The sequence below is a fragment of the Rhinoraja longicauda genome, chromosome 5 (genome assembly GCF_053455715.1).
Source record: "Rhinoraja longicauda isolate Sanriku21f chromosome 5, sRhiLon1.1, whole genome shotgun sequence".
NCBI classification, from domain to species: Eukaryota; Metazoa; Chordata; class Chondrichthyes; order Rajiformes; family Arhynchobatidae; genus Rhinoraja; species Rhinoraja longicauda.
The window spans coordinates 44,090,143-44,111,198 of record NC_135957.1 but is presented as its reverse complement, the minus strand read 5'-3'; the positions used below and the strand labels follow the sequence as shown (position 1 = coordinate 44,111,198).

The 21,056-nt window shown below is 41.7% G+C and overlaps 1 protein-coding gene across 5 annotated transcripts in view; it reads left to right on the top strand.

Moving 5' to 3' along the window:
• Nucleotides 1-1,744: 1,744 nt before the first annotated feature.
• The window catches only part of asxl2 (ASXL transcriptional regulator 2), a 151,593-nt gene continuing 132,281 nt past the window's right edge, over nucleotides 1,745-21,056 (top strand). For 2 of the 5 annotated variants that reach the window (XM_078399391.1, XM_078399388.1), the window contains exon 1: nucleotides 1,746-1,927. Coding sequence is in view for 1 of the 5 variants with exons in the window: in XM_078399392.1 (XP_078255518.1) it covers nucleotides 1,871-1,927 (57 nt within the window). In the remaining 4 variants the exon portion in view is untranslated. Of the gene's footprint in view, nucleotides 1,928-21,056 lie in introns of all 5 variants that reach the window. The other 3 variants (XM_078399393.1, XM_078399390.1, XM_078399392.1) reach the window with 2 other exon arrangements.

Sequence of the window (21,056 nt, the reverse complement as noted above, 5' to 3'; positions counted from 1 at the left end):
CCTTGATCGGCAGAGACAAGTTGTACCCAAGGGGTTGTTTCTGTGGTGGATGACTCCATTGCTCTCCTGCGGGAGCTCATGGATGTCCCAGTTTCCACTGCCAGCTTTGGAGTAGGTCAGATGCCGCTCACTCTGGCTGCCCTGCCCAGTTCTAATTGGTCTTCTTGTGGATCTTCTGCAGTCCTCTTGAATCTCTGACTGGGAAATCAGCCTCCTGACTGAATCCATGCCATTTTAAACCTGGCACATGGACGGCAGCCTCCAATCAATTGTCAGGAGCCATTTGGTTCCAAGAGAAAGGGAAATACTTGTGTTTTTAATATTTAATGAAAAAAATTTCAGTGCTTTAATTAATATGTTAAGTGTCGATGTGTTTTTTCCAAAAAAAAATTATACGCTCTAATCTTTTCTGAGCATTTGTGAACATTGAAGAGAGATTTCATGGCCTGTGAATCAGGGGCATAACTTCACCAGCAGTCAAAATAGTTCTGTGTAGTTGCCTGCACTGAGGTGGGGGGAGATTAGCACTGAGCCACACAGGAACAAATAGTATGATGTGTTTCAGTCAACCGTAACTTCCGTCTACACAATATCTACCGGATTATTTTCACTAAAGTTGTCTATTTTTTTAGACCTTAAATTTTTCAAATATCCAGAGTGCGGCACGGTAGCGCAGCGGTAGAGTTGCTGCTTTACAGCGAATGCAGCGCCGGAAACAGGTTCGATCCTGACTACGGGTGCTGCACTGTAAGGAGTTTGTACGTTCTCCCCGTGACCTGCGTGGCTTTTCTCCGAGATCTTCGGTTTCCTCCCACACTCCAAAGACGTACAGGTATGTAGGTTAATTGGCTGGGTAAATGTAAAAATTGTCCCTAGTGGGTGTAGGATAGTGTTAATGTGCGGGGATCGCTGGGCGGCGCGGACTTGGTGGGCCGAAAAGGCCTGTTTCCGGCTGTATATATATGATATGATATGAGTAATGGCACCACTATTCATTTATACATGGTATACACACATGAAAGGATATGGTGGTTTATTTGCAAGGCAGAATATTTAGCAGGAATACATGGCAACGCCTCAGGCTTCTACTCCAGACTGCATTTGCAGTCAATGTCATTTGTGTACAAATTCCAATATGTTGTCAGACCACTTTATAGAGCTGCGTGTGGCACAGGGCGGGAATAGGTGAGGATTCATGTGCACACACGATTTCAGATTCGTAGTTGGACTTAGTTATTTTTTCAGCAACTGCTGGCTTTAATATGTCAAACAAAAAAATAATAATCTGCAATTACCAATCGGCAGATCCCTGCTTGGTGCTGTGGTTTTACCAGTCCAAAACAGACAGCATATTTACCAACCCCAACCCACTCACTGCTCCTGCATTCTTCAGTGCGGTGACGTTCCTCTGAGTTATGTCCTGTTTTACTGTATGTGCATCTGTTTTACGGTATAAGTAAGCATCGTGTGAAACGGTGCGCCGAAGTTTGAAAGGCAACCCGGCGCTTTAAAAATAAATATTATTATTTTTTCTGCAAAAAGGAGGGATTAAAAGCAGTACTTTGTTGCGGGGTCGGAGCGTTGCATTGGCTGCCTCTGTGTGTGTATGATGCTGTTTCCTGTCTTACTGTACATGACGTGCTTGCACTCTGGCCGTGTGTCTGGGCGGTCCGTGCATCACGTGAGGCTGTTGTACAGTAACCCGGCAGCGACATGGCAGCAGCGGCGCTTGCACAGTGAGAGCCCGGGCGGGCTGTCACTCAGCGCCCGAGCGCAGCGCTCGCGCTCCATTACTCAGCTCTTTTTTCCGCCTTCTCCCTCCGCTTGCACAGAGCCTCCGCAACCTTCAGCAAGTGTCAGCCTTTCCGACATGAAGGAAAAACAGAAGAAAAAGAAAGGACGAACCTGGGCGGAGGCAGCACAAACGGTAAAAGCAACAACATTAATCGCAGCGTTAGTTTTTTTTCCGCTTTGCATTTTTTTGTTGCCAAAAATAAAGAAAATTAAAACTTTGCGTACGAATGCGTGGGCGAGCGTGGGTGTGTATGTACGAGTTCATGACCTACGACTGCAATCATTTACTGCCAAGGCCTCCCGTAGGCCGGGGAATTGTTTCTTTTAAATTAATCGATTGCTGGAGTATCGGCGAATGGTCCAGCCACCCAGTTTGGAGTTGTCAGCTAAATACTCGCCCAGTTTATGCTTCAGAAACCACCTTTTGCAATGTCCATCGTGGAAAATAAAATGTTAACCGACAGACAGATTAATGAGTCGGGCAAATATGAGCTGTCAATGGCTTACAGTTGCGTGATTGTAAAAAAAAAACACTTTTGCAAACTTTATTTTTAATTAGCTTTTATCATGCAATTTCGCAATATTTTAGTAGACAGAACGCACTAGGTGAACGTATTTGTTTCTATGGGTGGTATATGCCAAATCGGTTGAATCAGTAATCCAGTAATAATATTTAATAATAATAATGTTTTTGACATTTGAGTGTAGAATTGTTTTTGAATGTATGATAGAGCAGTCTGACACCTAATTATATTAACAAGCCAAGATATGTGTGATACCTGACCTGGGAAGAATCGTTGAGCTGTTTTAGCATTTTAGTTCTCTGATTGCCTGAAAAAAAAACCTTTTTGGTAATTGCTTTCTGCCAGTATCAATGCTTCATTTCTTCTGAAATTTTGAGATACAATTATTTTCACTCATTCTTGTGACACCAAATTAGTGGATCTTCCTGTTGTTGCATGCTGAAAGTTAGGACTGATAGTGACTTTCTGGAAAAAACAGGGTTGGAGGGCTGTAAGAACGGGATGAATGTTAGTTCCACACTGAAGTTATACATTCTGTCCTTTTGTCTTTTGAATCATATATTCTGTATTTGTGAAATGCATTTATGCAAATCTCTTTGGGTCTCTTTGCATGTGCTTGAAACTGCTGGTACTTCAGTGCCTACACTGGCAGAAAGAGTAGTTGCAGCACGATTTTACATTGATAGTTTCTACAATAAATGTGAATGTAGAAAGTAACAGTGGAATTGGAAATGCTTACGATCCTGAGGTTATAGACAATAGACAATAGGTGCAGGAGTAGGCCATTCAGCCCTTCGAGCCAGCACCGCCATTCAATGCGATCATGGCTGATCACTCTCAATCAGTACCCCGTTCCTGCCTTCTCCCCATACCTCCTGACTCCGCTATTCTTAAGAGCTCTATCCAGCTCTCTCTTGAAAGCATCCAACGAACTGGCCTCCACTGCCTTCTGAGGCAGAGAATTCCACACCTTCACCACTCTCTGACTGAAAAAGTTCTTCCTCGTCTCCGTTCTAAATGGCCTACCCCTTATTCTTAAACTGTGGCCCCTTGTTCTGGCCTCCCCCATTGGGAACATGTTTCCTGCCTCTAATGTGTCCAAACCCCTAATTATCTTATATGTTTCAATAAGATCCCCCCTCATCCTTCTAAATTCCAGTGTATACAAGCCCAATCGCTCCAGCCTTTCAACATACGACAGTCCCGCCATCAATGTTTGTGCATAGTCATATTTTTATGTGTTTTGCACCTTGGTATATTTATGGTTCACAGGGCTGAGAGTTGCACCATACAAAAGGAGATGAAGCAAATCATAGGTTCTATTAACAAAATAATAATATTTTGCTCATCAGTTTCGGGAAGCTACTGCTTTGGAGAATATTACAGAGCTGTAATGGTAGCAATCAGACTGAATCAATCACATCCCACAGTTCCAGTTTGATACCCAGTCACAACTCTCCTTGATTCCAAGGAGTATTCTAAGGAATAAGATATATATGCATTTGGATGTACAGGGGATGATTAAGGATAGTCAGCACAGTTTTGTACGTTGGAAATCTTGTCTCACAAATCCGAGCTTTTTGAACAAGTACCTAAAAGGTTGACGAGGACAAAGCCGTAGACGTTGTCTATATGGATTTCATCAAGGCTTTTGATAAGGTTCCGCATGGTAGGCTGCTCCGGAAGGTTAGATTGCATGGGATCCAGCAAGAGTATGCCGACTGGGTACAGAATTGGCTTCTTGAAAGAAATGGAGGCCTGTGACTAGTGGTATGCATTTTGGAAGTCAAACCATGATGGGACCTGCACAATGCAAGGTTCTGGGGATGGATGGAATACTTTATTGTCACATGTAACAAGGCACATTAAAATTATTTGCTTGGATACCCAATGTATACAAATGGCGGCCACCTACAGCGCAGACAAAGTTACAAAGTACGCCAGTTCCTCTTTTGTTCACCCCCTCTCCCCCTCAGTGGTTCACCCACACTGGATCCCCATTGTCCTTTGTTCTTCCCCCTCACTCCCCTCCCTACCCGTTGTCCATTGTTCTTCCCCTCCCTCTCATGGCAGTCCCCCCACGCCAAGTCCTCTGGAGTGTTGTAAAGCAGAGGGATCTAGAAGTGCAGTTACATATTTCCTTGAAAGCAGGTAGATAGGATGGTCAAGAAGGCTTTTGGCACATTGGTCTTTATCAGTCAGAGTGTTGAGTATAGATGTTGATCATAGATGGTACATGGATAGGACAGGTTTAGAGGGATATGGACCAAATGCAGGCATAGGTGACACTAGTATAGAAGGGACATGTTAGTTGGTGTGTGCAAGTTGAGCCAAAGACCTATTTCCACGCTGTATGGCTCGATGACTAAGTTGTAATGTTATGTTAGAGTTACACAAGACATTGCTGATGCCACAGTTGGAGTATTGTGTTCACTTTTGGTCACCATGTTATAAGAAAGACGTTGGTAGCTGGAAAGGGTGCAGAGATGCTTTATGAGGATGTTGTCAAGACTTGAGGGGCTGAGGTAAAGGGAGAGGTTGAGCAGGCTAGGACTTCATTCCTTGTAGTGCAGGAAGATGAGAGGTGATCTAACAGAGGTTTATAAATATAGGGTAAATGCAGGGTGGGAGAATCAAGAAACAGAAGCCATAGGTTTAAGGTGAGAGGGGAAAGATTTAATAGGAACCTGAGGGGCAATTTTTTTACACAAAAGGGTGGTTGATAAATGAAATGAGCTGACAGAGGCAGGTACTATCACAACATTGAAAATACATTTGGACAGGCACATGGACAGGAATGGTTTAGAATGATATATGACAAAAGCTGACAGGTGAGTCTAGTGTAAATGGGGCGAAGGGCCTCTTTTCCATCCTGTATGACTATATCAAAAAATGGATTGATGGAATATTATTTAAATTGCCCTGGAGTTTGAGAGGCTACCCAAGGCAAGTGATGGATTGAAGGCTGAACACTGGTGTTGGCCAATGAGAATTTATTTATTTGAAGTGCGTGCAGTGAAATGGACCATTAATTTAATTCTAGTTATTTAGCTGTAATATTTTGCAAATTTGCAGTGTTAATCAATCATGGTGATTCATAGTGATTCTATATTTAAACATTCATATTTGTCAGCGCCCTTTATTGGTGACTCTTTGCATACGTTGGGTAAGCATAACAAAGAATATCACTGTGATTTGCCACATGTGACAAAGTATCATTCATTCACATTTAGTATTTGTGGCATGTTTTAATTTTGCTGTATTTATTTGGAGATGGTCTGACATCTGGCTTCAGATTAGATCTGCAGAATAATTTATATCCCACATTGACATGGGTTTTATCCCAACATGAGATTTAATGAGCATCCACCACATTCATGGATTGTTCCGTGGATAGGCACAGCATAAAGCTCATGAGTTGTCCTTGGCAGAATCCTGCTCTGTACATGGTTTGTCCTCTAGCAGACTGCGGCCAACTATAATTCCATGATCTACTGATCATAAATTCAAGTTCTTGTGGCCTCGGTCCATTTCAGCATTTTGGCCCTTGACCTTGTGACTTTGGTGTCATCCTGGTGATCCATTTCTCACTTGAACCAGCAGGGAGCTGCAGTGGGTTGTGAGTTGCCCTTTCGCCAACCTTCCAGGTGATGATAGCTGCGATACAGGCTTCCCATGTTGCTGTGAGGAAGCTCCCTCTTGATTTAACGTGTACTTTTGCAATGGTGCATCCATGCAGTGGGTATCTTCCGTCCTCTTCCTGGCTGCCACGGCTCTCCCCATGTTTGAATATTCAGGCCGTGAACATTTGTGGGCTTGGGGTAGCCAGTGATGGTTTGTATTTGTCATTCAGCACTGGGTCAATTCTTTTTGTATGACAGAGCATTCTTATGGAGGACAGGTGTATTCCGCACTGGAGCAATGCAAGGTTAGACCATTGTTTCCAGTCATGGATGGCTTTCCATTCTGAAGGTTAATGACAAGCACCAGTCATAGAATTGCTGACTAATGATGGCAGTTACCTACTGTCAAAAAGTCGACAGCAGGTCCAGAAATGATATAAAGAAATCTTCATTATTAAGAGCTGTCAACAACCTGGAGCTCAATACTCTCAAGGTATCGCAACAACCTGGAGCTCAGTGCGCTTAAGAATTGATTGTAGACTTTAGGAGAGCTCCCCCTCCCCTCCACTCACCATCAACAACACCACAGTCACAGTCACATCTGTGGAGTCATTTAAGTTCCTTGGAACCATCATCTCCAGGGACCTTAAATGGGGGGCCACCATCGACTCCACAGTCAAAAAGGCCCAACAGAGGAAGTACTTCATGCGGCAGCTGAGAAAACACAATCTGCCACAGGCAATGATGGTCCAGTTTTATACTGCCATCATAGAGTCTGTCCTCACCTTCTCCATCATGGTTTGGTTTGGCTCAACCACCAAGCATGACATCTGGAGGCTGCAGTGCATCGTTCGATCAGCCGAGAAGGTTGTTTGCTGCAACCTTCCCCCCCATCAACAAACTGTACATCGCAAGGGGCAGGAAGCGTGCGGGCAAGATCATCTCTGACCCCTCTCACCTTGGCCACAAACCTTTTGAAGCACTCCCCTCTGAAAGGCAACTCGGGACTGTCAAAGCTGTCACAGCCAGACATAAAAACAGTTTTTTTCCACAAGACGTAGTTCTACTCAATAGCCAAAAGTCTGTAGCCTCCTTTAGCTCTGGTATTTTATTTCATTCTTCACATGTTTAAATTATAATGTTTTATTTTTAATTGTCTACTGTATATTGTGTTGGTACTTGCGAGCAAAGCACCAAGGCAAATTCCTTGTATGTATAGTAGGACATTTGTGGGCTTGGGGCCCAAAGGAGCTGCATTTATCACATGTCAATGCTAACACTGTTATCCACTGGGGAAATGTATCATTTGGTTGAGTATAGTTTCTGCAGATTAGGTTTCAATTTCCCAAGCATAGGTCCTGTTCTGTGATTGGGCAGAGGTTGGCATGTTGAACGAGCTTACCATAGCCTATATTATCTACTCCTTTCAGTGTTGCAAAAACAGTAGTTGTATTACTTGCCAGCTTTCCAATGAGAATATAGCTATTTTAAATGCAGCCAAATACTCAATGCTTGTAATAATTGTGATGGCTCTGTTTTGTATCCTTTCAATAATTGTGCTGCTCTGCACAAAATCTCGATGTAGTATTCCAAATATAGTCACGCCGATGATTTATAGGTTGCCATTTGCATTAGGAATCCGCATCAATATTGACAGTTGAATACATTCTCTGCACCTGTTGAGCTTCATTCACCGCTGTCAAAGCTTGTGATTGCCTTGATTATCATTCAAGACCTCTTTTACTTTGGCATTGACATTTTTTTTCATGGATAAATGCTCGATGCATTTTTGTTCTTTTTGAGAGAACTCTTGTTTCTGATTCCCTTCGACCATTTTTGATCAAAGATTGGCTCTTCAATTTAAACTTGTTAAATTGAATCCACTTACTAACAAATGGCAAAGCTCAGGTTATCTACTTGCTCCGATTTGGAACTTCAAGATGAAAACCATGTTCCATCTCAATACGGTGGAGAACAAAGTACGGGATTCCCTGTTGCAATGCAGTGGTTATTTGGCAGAATTACTTCACTTACCCTGTTTAATGTTAATCTTCAAATATGCGTTTATCAAAAATACACTTTAGTGTATTTGTTAGTTTGCACATGTACATCTACAAAAAAAACTTAACTGCAGGGAATAATCCAACGTGTATGGGAACTCACTTTATGATAGCAATGTAACTAGACAGATTAGCAACCTAATATTGTAGATTACAACATTATCGGAAAAGATAGAGAAAGAAGTGTGTGTGTGGGTTACTTTATAAATAGTGATAACTAAGGCAAGAGAAAAAAAATACAACTGAAGGAAATCCTGTTCACTAATCGCTTCTGTGAACGTGCAGACAAACATCTTAATTGGGAGTAGTCGTCATCGAGCCTGATCTGCACTCAATAAGATAGAGCCATACAGCATGGAAACAGACTCTTCAGCTCAACACGCCCATGCCGACCAAGAAGCCTCCATGTACACTGGTCCCATCTGCGTGCGTTTGGCCCGTATTCCTCTAAACCTTTTTTTCTAAACGTACCTGCCACAAATGTTTATTAAAAAAGCAGATCATGGCCAGTAACTAAACTCCACATTCCTGCCTCTACTTGGTCACTCATCACTCCCACACTTCACAAGTATATCTCCACCTCTGCTTTGAATGTTCGAAGACTCTGCTTCCTTGCCTTGGGGTCTTGTACATTTCAATCAAATCCTTTCACATTCTTCTAAACGGCACCAAAGCTCCAGTAGGTTTCAGCTCAGTCTGTCTTTACATATAAGATAACCTGCCCGTTCCATGTGTTGCTTCAGTAATTTTCTTAACTTTTTAACATCCTTCTCTTAAATAAGGAGAACAATATTACACAAAATACTTCATATGTCATAATTGAAGCATAACCTCTCCATTTTTGTATTCAATTCTTCTGGCAGTAAACAATAATATGCTGGAATCCTGAGCAAAAAACAATGCTGGAGAGACTCAGCTGATCGGGCAGCATCTGTAGAGGATATGATGGAGGAAGGGTAACGACCGAATATAACAATGACCATTTCCCTCTGCAGATGCGGCCTGTCTCGTTGAGTTTCTCTAGCAGTTGTTTTTTTCTTGCCTGAGTAAACAATCATATCCTGTGATGTGACCAGAGTTGTACCGACTGCTATCACTCTCTCTGCAATCCCTGTCCGCACGAACAGGATGGCGTCATGGAACGATGTCCCCGCAAACACTGAGATCACTGCACTCACGGCACTCCCTTCTAGTCTTCACCAGTGCAGGCAGCATGCCCATCTTGTTTTTTTGGTGACCTCACATTCCCCACTGTGATGGAAGGCAAATAACTTAGACCTTCTTTCCTCCTTTTCTCCCGCGGTCGGGGCAATTGAAACATCCGCAGTCGGGGCGATCGAAGCTCCCGCAGTCGACGATCGAAGCCCCCGCATCGGGGCGATTGAGGCTCCCGTGATCGGGGCGGTCGAAGCTCCTGCAGTTAGAGCTCCCAAAGTCGGTCCTGAACAAAGGGACCACCAGCTCCACAATGTTAAGGCCGCAGTGCGGACGGAGATACTGTACGAAAAAAGTTGCAGGTCGAGGGAAGAGATTAAAAAAGTTTCCCCCAACCCACCCCCACATATTACAAAAACTAAAAGTACACTAAAACATACAAGTTAAAACAACAAAAGAAGAAAGGGATGAGACAGGCTGTTGGCGAGGCTCCTGTACTGTTCTATGTTCTATTTGTTACTGCTTATAGGTTTGAGGATACAATCAGCATTTGGGCCATTACAGGATGCTTAGTATTTGTATGGGGAACGTATTCTGGGGATTGAACATCTATCTATGTGATACAACGGTTCTTTGCATATTAAGTGCACGCAGATAACTGCGGCTGCTTGTTGTCGGGAGGTTGGAACTATTGTGACTCTGGATTTATTAAGTTGCATTTGTGAGATTCTAGAGCCGGGCAGCTGAGCCACTGCAGATGGCAATTGTGGAAATGAGGGAAATCCATCTCTCATGCTAACAATCGAGGCTGGGGTGGTGATGACGGGGTGTAGGAAGAGTGGTGATATGCATCTGGTTGGTTGGCTGCTGGCTGAGTTTTTATTTCCGTCCAGGAAGCACAGATCGTTTTAGAAATTATCCGCTTCTCTGACCAGTGTTTGGCCTCGAGCAGCTTCTTGGACCAGGATTTATTTTGCTCACCACCTGGAGCAAACGGACAGACCGTGTAGGGAGGAATATGTTAGTATTCAGGCAACAGAGTCCTGTCTCCACCTTGGATCCCGTGACTTTGGACCAAGACCTGTCTTTCACATCAACGTGTGTAAGAAGGAACTGCAGATGCACAAAATAGACACAAAAAGCTGGAGTAACTCGTCAACATGGTGGCTGCTGTGCTGCAACCATTCCACGTAAAAAAATTCACACACATGTTTTTGCCGCTCATCAGTGTGAGATTCAGGACCTAGAATGTCAACTACCTCAGAATCCACAGAAATAGAGTGGAAGGAAGCGTTCTTGATCATGAGGTGCTGTCTAAGAAAAAAGGAGAAAGTTAATATTTGCCTTCATCCTTTCTCTAGTATCTTAGGCTTTCTAATTGTAGCAGTGCCCTTAATAACAATGCGAGCAGCATCTCGGAAAGGAAGCCTTTGATGTCGGTTGTATAAGGAAGAGGAGCCAGATTGACATTGGGGATAGAGACTCTTCACAGTATCTAGTGTTTGTGGGCTTACTTTGCCATTATGTAAACTTCAAACGGCATTGTGTTTTGCCAACATCTCTTTTTTAAATTCCATCCTGATCTTTTATTCATAATTTTCTTGTATTTTCCTTGATTCAGTTTCCAATTGTTTTATTTATTTATATCTACTAATGTTTTAATCTCATCGAGGCTGGTTTTGCAACGCCTTGCTCCATTCATCTGTTTTGAAAATCTGACAATCATTTCACAATACTTCCTCTTGGTGTTTGTTTTTCTCTTCACTTGCTCTTTTCTGTGTTGACTTAAATATTTGACATTCATTTTCCAGTTTTAAATTCCAGACCTGAGACACTGACCTGTCAGTCCTCTCCATGTTTAAAGTCTGTTGATGTTGCATTCCCAGTATTTTCCGTCTTTTTTTTTGGCTAATGTTTACCCGATCTGAGTTTCTTTTACACGAGAAGGATTCGCACTCATTTGCTTCTCCATTTTGTGTCTTGATGAATAGAAATAAAGATATGAAGACACAAGGCAACACAGATAATAATTGATTGACCCACATTTACAATTCAAAAGTGCATCTGATATCCTGCATAAAACTGCATTGATTTTATCTCTGCAAACAGCAAAGCCCTGTGAAGACCAGCAAAATAGTCATTATTTTTATACAGAAGATTCATTCCACTGTCAGTGGGTACAATTGCTTATGGAAAATTGTGTAGCCGAGCAGGGTTAGAATAGTAGATCATGGATTGTATTCAGAGATGTGAAAGCACCTTGTCATGTTATTTTGCATATCAAAATATAGTGATAATTATGCTTATCAAAACCAAATGTTCATATCCAACTCCTGGAATTGTCCTGTCAATACAGTTTTCTGGCTGTTTCAGAGAGATTTTGTAGTCGCTTTGGAGAAGTGGTTTGCAAAGTAAGACTGGGAAAGAAAATACTAGCAAAACATAAAGTGGCAGAGGAACTTAGCTGGTCAGGCAGCATCTGTGGAGGGAATGGAGAGACAACATTTCAGGTTGGGGCCCTTCTTCAGACTGATAGTGGTAGGAGGAAAACTGGAAAAGAGAAGTGGAGCATGGCAAGTGATAGGTGGAAGGTAGACACAAAATGCTGGAGTAACTCAGCGGGTCAGCCTGACCCACTGAGTTACACCAGCATTTTGTGTCTTCTTTTGATTTAAACCAGCATCTGCAGTTTTTTTCCTACACAAGTGATAGGTGGATACAGGTAAGGGGGTTTTGATTGGCAGACGAGTGGCAAAGTGTAAGTGGCAGACGAGTGTAAGTGGCAAAGGCTAGAGCTAAAAAGGGGACAAAGGGATGTTGGAGAAGAAAAGCAAAATACAATGACAGGTGGAGGGAGAAAAATGGAAGGGGAGACGTCAAGAAGAGATAGACAAACTGGGGCAAATAAGGATGGGATAAATGCAGTAGAGGGCAAGGATCTAGGCAAAGAAAATAAAGAGATTAGATCACTTTGGACGGAGCTAAGAAAACATTTGTGGGAGTTGTGTATTTCTTCCCTCCAGTGGAGCTTATCAAAAATAACTCTTCAGAACAGGATGTTGTGAAACCAATGAGGTAACAAGCTGTCGTTAGATTAACTATTGCTTAATGAGAAAATATTCATTGATGTAGAATATTAACTGGTTTTATGACACAGTGAATCGAGAGACGAGGGGTTTGTATAGAAAAGTGGGGTGCGGTAAAAGACCAGCTGTGATCTTACTGAATGGCAATGCAGGCATGAGGAGTCAAATGGAAAGTTTTTGCTTTTATTTGATCTGTCAAGACAAGAATGGATTATCCTGGCTATATGTCTTTCTAATGTGTTGAAATTGCCTTCACAATTAATGGCTGTGCTTTGTTATCTGGCTGGGAAACTGGCAACTTAGAATTACATGTTATTTTGAAAGAGGCAATTAAGTTCGTAATGTTGTATTTGCAAGCAATTGTAAATGTTCAACTCTAACGTTTCAATTTAATTGGATCGCATTTAGATTCCTCATTCCTCCACATGCATTAATGTTGACTTATTTTAGTGTTAGCAATGCGTGTGCTTCTTTGTGTTAATGTGCTAAATAATGACAGTATTGTCAGATGTGCCAAGATTGTCCACTGTCAGTGAACCTGTTTTAATTCCTCTTTGAACACATTTTGTTAGACGCCTTGGCAAATTTAAACAGGAATTGTGTCAGTCTAAGAATGGGGGAACAGCATCTAAAGCCATATTATTGGTTGCATCGGATAACAAAGTCCATTGAAGAGCTTCAACTCTTAGGAATGCTAAGCAGAAGTGTAAAGGCCTTCCACATTTTAAAGCACCAAATGCTGGAGTAACTCAGCGGGTCAGGCAGTATCCCTGGAGTATATCGATAGGTGATGTTTTGGGTCGGGCCCTCTTCAGACTGATTCTATAATGAGTGCAAAGTAAAGTGGTGAGTTTGGTCTCCGTGATTAAAATATTTGATGTTGAAGAGAAGGCCAGCAAAGGAAACTGATGGGGATTGACGGGGTTTTAAATATCTGGGAGCCATTATAAAAGACTGCTGACTGAAGAGGAAGCTTAGACCAGAATAACCACTGCCAAGAGCCAAAAATAAAACCAATCTTTGTAAATTGCGATGATACATTGAAGTTAAATCTGCTGTCTACGAAATTCATCTCTACTCTGCTTTGTTGTTGTGAGGCATTTGTTAAATAGGGGAAGAATGAAGGTATTTAAAATTGCTCAAGAAATTGCAACCTATGAAACCTGTTAGTGTTTGTGTGTGAAGAGTGGTGCAATGGTGTGACACATTTATGCCAATGCCAAAATGTAGAGCATTATGGAAGGAAAAAAAAGTAAACCGAAGAAGAGCTGGGAATTATTGAAAAGTCATCAATCTGAAACATGCACTTTATTTCTATCTCCATAGACGTTGCCTGGCCTGCTGAGTATTTTCAGCATTTTAAATGTTTTTAGATTTTCAACATCTGCATTACATTTTCTCTTCAGGGAGCCACTATCAAGGACTAAATGTGGGTTCAACAGATTGAGTGTACAAAGCTAGCCAAACAAGGACAGATTGGAGCAACGTTTTTGTACTTCTCAAGTGCTCTGGTGATTACCGTGATCTCAGGTTGTCTTGACTTATTACAGTTAGGCTATTATGCTATCTTTGATCTATTGACCTTGCAATTGAAGTTCAGTTTCAAGCCACGCATAGTCCTAGGTGCCTAAAATAGATTGTAAAATAGTTGTATTATATCTAGAAACTGTCAAAATAATGCTAGGCAAATGTGAGAATGCAGAAAGAGCAGAAGATTAAAGCTCATTCAGAAGGCCTTCTGAGAGTTAGAACATGCATATTGGGCCAAATGGCTTTATAAATTTTGTATTTAGCTGTAAGTTACCTTGTTAATCTTTGCGGTAATTAGATCATCTGACAGATGTTGCACTATAATAATTTGATTCTCCAGATCTCCAATGCTTCTACAGGGCATTGCAGTGAAACTCTCATGTAATTATTGCGGGTAGTCCATAGAGCTCAGAAGACTATCGGAACACAGCTACCAGCCTTGGAGTTCATCTACAACACACGATGCCTCAGAAAAACCACCAGCATTCACAAAGACTCCTCACACCCCTGCAATAATCTGATCGAAATTCTACCATCGGGCAGACGCTACAAGGCCTTCTACACCAGCACCTCCAGACTCAGGAACAACTTCATCCCCAGGGCCATAGCTGCTATGAACCAGTCCTGCTGAGCCGGATGGTCACATCACACAGTGAACCAGCACAGACCTACTTGAACTTTATACTGTCTTAAAACTGTTTCTAATTTTGTTTCACTGGGTTGTATAAATTTATACTGATTAGCTAATTAATTTATTGCATCGTATGGAAGGGGCATTCCCAGTCTCGTTGTATCCCTGTACAATGACAATAAAGATATATTGTATTGTATTGTTTCTATACATTTCCAAATGCTGCATCTTTTCACACTGTCCCAAGGTAAAAGTTCAACTTGTCTATTTCCAAATTCCTTCCATTTCAACAGTTCCCCCATATTAAAGAAAAGTCAAGCCATGGCATGGTGTTCCTTAAAATTCAATTCAATATGTTCCACAGAGGTCACAGAGCCCCTCCTTGTCACCCATTTTTGTCTCTTCCACAAACGAACAGCCTTCAGTTTTGAGCTTTCTCTCTTGGTAAACATTGAAAGAAAGCTCCAATTTAGTTAATTGGCCCGCACCAATTGTTTGCCATTTGGCCCCGAGTCTGCCCAACTGTTTACTGCTTCTTTGATGTTAATTCACTTGTTGCTAACCTTTGGATTACTGTCATGTGGGCCAATTACATATTCTTTCATGCACTCTATCCCCTCCTTGTCATCGCTCCTTTGCACCTCTAGTGATCGGCCTGAGTTTTCCCTGTTCTATTAAGACTGTTTCTCTTCCCCAATTTACTGAAATTTCCTTTTCCCCAGTTAAAGATATTAATTTTAAATAGTTCCGTGTCCTGCATAACTCAACACATTTTGATTTTGATCCTGAAGGCATGTTTTTTTCTGTTTGGCACTGTTATATTTGCTTTGATCAGAATAGCTACTTTCTGACTTTCTTTTAATGCACCCTATTGTTCCTAAATACAATACAATACAATATATCTTTATTGTCATTGTACAGGGGTACAACGAGATTGGGAATGCGACATCCATACGATGCAATAAATTAATTAGCTAATCAGCTTAAATTTAGACAACCCAGAGAAACAAAATTAGAAACAGTTTTAAAACAGAATAAAGTGCAAATAGGTCTGTGCCGGGTCGCTGTGCGATGTGACCATCCGACTCAGCAGGACCGGTTCATAGCAGCTATGGCCCTGGGGATGAAGCTGTTCCTGAGTCTGGAGGTGCGGGCGTAGAAGGCCTTGTAGTGTCTGCCAGATGGTAGAAGTTCGAACAGACTATTGCAGGGGTGTGAGGAGTCTTTGTGAATGCTGGTGGCTTTCCTGAGGCATCGTGTGTTGTAGATGCCCTCCAAGGCTGGTAGCTGTGTTCCTATAATCTTCTGAGCTCTATAGACTACCCGCTGAAGAGCTCTCCTCTCTGCCTCCGTGCAGTTGAGATACCACACAGGGATGCCATGCGTTAGGATGCTCTATGATGCAGCGGTAGAAGGTCGTCAGCAGCTGTTGGGGCAGACAAGACTTTTTCAGTTTTCTCAGGTAGAACAGTCGTTACTGTGCCTTCTTGACCAGCGCAGCGGTGTTAGTGGACCATGTGAGATCCTCCGAAATGTGAGTGCCCAGAAACTTGAAGCTGGACACTCTCTCCACACTGTCCCTTATACATGCCTTATAGCCAGGAAAATTGACCATCTATCATCCCTTGTATATTTATATATCTCAAGATCATCTTTGCAATATGTTGTTGCATGGCTATTTGAACTTGTAATATTCAATGTTATTAGTTGTGGAGTCATACATGTTGATATGTTTATCTCAGCCAGGGCTCCTGCAATTTATTCTCGACCTTCCCACAGCGTCCTTGGATACATCTGATATCCCTTCTTACCATATCTCTTACAGCACACATATACTCTCAAAACTTTAATTTCTTTCCATTTGGTGCCTCTAATTGATACTGCTTTATTTATAAATTGTTCTGTTCTTGTCCCACAAGGAATTCCTTCTCTCTGCTTTTTAAACTGACTTCTTGCATTAGTTCCCTCGGTATCTTTCTCTTCTCAGATTTCTCTGACTCTCTCCGTAATTTCCCTTTACCCTGGCGACAGGGAGGCAGCTTTTATTTGGAACTTTTAATCTTGTCATTAATTGTCATAGCTCTGACAATCACATCTCCATTACATTACAGCTCTGTTAATTCAGTACATTGATGATTTCGGTGCTGGACTGGCAGATTGGAATATTTGACGTTGTACTAATTCATCCACCATTTTGTTTGGGTGTTACACAGTGCAGCAGTACGCTAAGTGAAATGCGAAGCTTAGGTTTGTGTTCATTTCTTATCTTTTGGCAAATGGGTGTGAATCTGGTGAATTGCCAAGTGTGAAGTCATCAGATGAGTTGGATCGCATTGTAAATGGATCTCTATTTTAATAATCTCATTTACAGATCTCTCTGGCCTCAACTCCTCCTGTGCAATCATACATTGTACTTGAATGAGTAGGAGCTCCAGGATTATTAAAAGCAATAAGTAGCAAATTGCATTTTGATTAAATTGCATTTTCCTTTGTCTACCCATTAATTTTGAAGGAAGTTCTGTCTGTGTATGGCAGAGCTCGTGTAATTTTGTTGATTTACAAAATGCATCTTATTACTGCAGTTCCTTAAAATCCCCATGGCAGCTGTGAAAGGCCATCAGATGAATTTGAGCTATTGCCATGGAAGCTGTGACGAGCAAGTGGAAGTGTGACACGTATACCAACTGCTCGCACTTGTATCATCATTACTGAGAGTTTAAATCTATTTTTCCATATTGCTTAAATTCTTTCAGCAATTAAACACTTTCTAATTGAGGCTAAAGCTGCTAATTGGTATCTGATATCATGTCAGCAAAATCTTGAATGGTGTTGCTGGGAATAATGTTGAAAGAGATTCAGAGATTTCAGTGGACACTGAAAGCAATATCTGAGGAATGTGATTAAAATCCCACAATATTGTAGAGTAATGAGATTTCTGGTCGGCAACAACTAAAAGATGGAAATGGTAGGACTGGACAGTCCTTAGTTGGATTAGTTAAATACTTCTAGAAGATAGACACAGAAAGCTGGAGAAACAGGCAGCAACTCTGGAGAGAAGGAATGGGTGACGTTTCAGGTTGAGACCTTTCTTCAGACTTCTGATGTGACTAACAAGTGATCAGATTCAATAGTTGAAGCGTGACGCCCTAGAATAACCATAAAACTTCTGTGTCAGAGCACAATTTTGAGGCAATTTTGGAAAAAAGGTGGCCTATTAATTCTATAAACATCATAAATAAGTTTAAAGTTTCCTTCAAAAGCAAAATCTGGAATAATAACAGTGAAATATTCCCCCAAAAATTTCAAAAATTTGACCGTTGGGAATTGACATGAGGACAAACGTAGCCATAAAGTTTATCTTTGGAGAACCTCTATTGCACCACCATGGACAAGTTTTCTGATTATTTTTTGCATGAATGTCTTCGTGCACAATTTTTTCCCCACTCTCTTGTATAATTTATGCTTTGTGTGTCTGAGACCATGTGCCAATGATGCTGTGCACACAAAATTTTATCAGCTGCAACCAGCATCTTGCCATACTTGTGCATCTGACAATCGGCCTCACTTGATATGAGTAGGTTGAGGCTGGGGATTTGATAGGCAGTTTAGTTTTAGTTTAGTTTTAGGATAGTTTATTATTGTCACATATACCGAGGTACCCAGTCAGTGAAAAGACTGTACATTATTACCATGAAGCTGTTCAGAGTGTACAGATACAAGATAAAGGATATAACGTTTGATGCAAGATAAAGTCTAGTAAATTCCGATTAGTCCAAAGGTCACCAATGAGGTAGATAGGAGGTCAGTACCGCTCTCTAGTTGGTGAGCGGATGGTTCAGTTGCTTGATAATAGCTGGGAAGATACTTTCCCTGGATCTGGAGGTATGCATTTTCAAACCTTTGTACCTCTTGCCTGATGGGAGAGGGGAGGCGAGGGAGTGAGTGTGATGAGCCTTTAATTTTTGGCTTGAAGAGTTGGAATAAATAGAATGATCTTGCTTGTCCATTACTTTTTTAGAAACTTTAAACCTTTGTTCATAGTCTATGTAAACTTAGTTTTTCACTTCACATTCCTTTAAATTCTGAAGAAACAAGGAACTGCAGATGAAGATACAGAATACTGGAGTACAAAAGAAGATACTCAGTGGGTCTCAGGGGATTCTGAATTGGAGAAAGGCCAACTTTGATGGTATTAGACAAAAACTTGCTCAAGTTGACTGGTGTAGGTTATTTGCGGGAAAAGGAATGCCTGGAAAGTTCTATCATGAGAGTTCAGGGCCTACATGTTCCTTTTGGGATGTTGGCATGATCCTGTTAGGATCCTGTTGGCAAATTCCTGTTAAGAGTGAAGGGCCAGTCAGGCGAGAGTAAGGAAGCCTTGATGAAGAGAAGCATTGACCCTCTGGTCAAGTAAAAAGAGACATGTATAGGCAGCTGGCATCAAGTGTATCCCTGGAGGAGTTTCAAGATCTGATGAGCGTACTTAAGAAGGAAATCAGCATGGCAAAAAGGGGGCAGGAGATAGCTCTGGGAGATAATATTGAGTAAAATCCACAAAGATTTATTAAGGGAGCACATTAAGTACATTAAGGGAAAGGGGGTAACTAAAAAGTAAATAGGGCCCCTCAGAAACCAAAGTCCATCTCTGTGTGGAGTACCAGGAAAGTACTCAATTAGTATTTCTCTGTATTTACTGTGGAAAAAGACATGGTGGCTGGGGAATTTTCTAATGGCGATATCTTGAGGACAGTCCGTATTACAGTTTTGGCCGCCTATTCTATAGGAAGGATGTCATTAAGCTGGAATAAGTGCCGAGAAGATGTTGCCAGGACTCGAGGGCCAGAGCTACAGGGAGAGGTTGAGCAGGCTAGGACTTTATTCATAGGAGCACAAGAGGCTAAGGAGTGATCTTACAGAGGTGTTGAAAATCATGAGAGGAATCGATAGGGTGAATGCACAGAGTAGGGGATTCGAGAACCAGAACCCATAGGTTTAACGTGAGGGGGAAAGATTTAATAGGAATCTGAGAGGCAGCTTTATCAGTGGGTGGTGGATATATGGAATGAGATTCCAGAAGAGGTAGTTGAGGCAGAATCTATAACAGCATTTATAAGATATTTGAACAGGGACATGGATAGGAAACTTTTTTGAGGGATATGTGTCAATCGCGGTCTGGTGGGACTAACAGATGTGGCATCTGGTCGACATGGACAAATTGGGCCGAAGGGCCTGATTCCGTGCTGTGTAACCCTATGACCCTATATAAACCCCATACCCTTCTCATGGTAAAGCTATGACAGGCAAATATCCTAATTGGCAGTGTGGAAGTTATTGGTCACGTTTGGCTACCAGTAAATATTTATAGAAACGTAGAAATATGCAGACATTTGCAGTGTTGATCCACTATGCTGGCCTGAAAGAGCAAGGCAAACGTCTGGAAGGGTTGGGAAGAACCCACGACTGGCTGTATGTAAGGGTCATGAAAGGGGTGGAAACTGAAAGCATGGTTATTTTGTAGATCACGGTGAGAGCAGGAAATAAACACCAACATTAGTTATCTGTGTAGCAGGAAGAGGTGAACAAGGAAACCCGAGAAGTATTGAAACAAAGAATGTTCTACATAGCTCATAAAAGGCCAAGTCCAGCTTGGTTTCCCATAGCAACATCCTTTATCTGGAGTAAGTGAGTAGAGTTAAATTAATTTATTCAAGATAATACAGAGAAGCTTATCAGCTCAATCGCAGAGGCTGGTAAATATTGACTGCTTGTCAGAACAACACTTTCGGGACATTTTGTGGGAGATGGTAACTAAGTCATAAGAAATAATAAGAGGATTTGGCCAGAAGAATGTAAAACATTTTAGTGTCTGTATGAGGAGGTACATATTTTAGACACTGGACACAAAGGAAAAGCAATCAAGCTATGAGGAATTTAATGCATATGCCAAGAAGTTGAAATAATGAAGACACAAGGGTCTGCAAATGCTCGTTTTTTTAAAAAACACACAAAGTGCTGGATAACTCAGTGGGTCAGGCAGCATCTCTGGAGGATATGAATAATTGTTACCCTTTGTGTCCTTCAAAGATGCTACCAGATCTGCCAAGTCATTCCAGCATTCTGGGTCTTTAGATAAAATATTTAGTTTGTGACTGCAAAACTAATGGTGAATAAGGTAAGGGCAGGAGGAAATGAGTGCTGTAAGATTGTGCATGAAGGGATTAAATAAAGTTAAAGCTCAGGAATGATTCCAGTATATTAGTACAGATTTGTACTAATGTAGACACAAAATGCTGGAGTAACTCAGCGGGACAGACAACATCTCTGGAGAGAAGGAATGGGTGACGTTTTAGGTTGAGACCCTTCTTCAGACTGATGTTGGGAGTGGGTGGGACAGAGATAGAATGTAGTCAGACACAGTAAGACTGGTGTGAGAACTGGGAAGGGGGAGGGTATGGAGAGCGAGGGAAAGCTATTTGAAGTTAGAGAAGTCAATGTTCATACCGCTGGGGTGTAAGCTACCCAAGCGAAATATGAGGTGCTGTTCCTCCAATTTGCGCTGGTCTCACTCTGACAATGGAGGAGGCTCGGGACAGAAAGGTCAGATTGGGAATGGGAGGGGGAGTTAAAGTGCTGAGCAACCACGAGATCAGGTA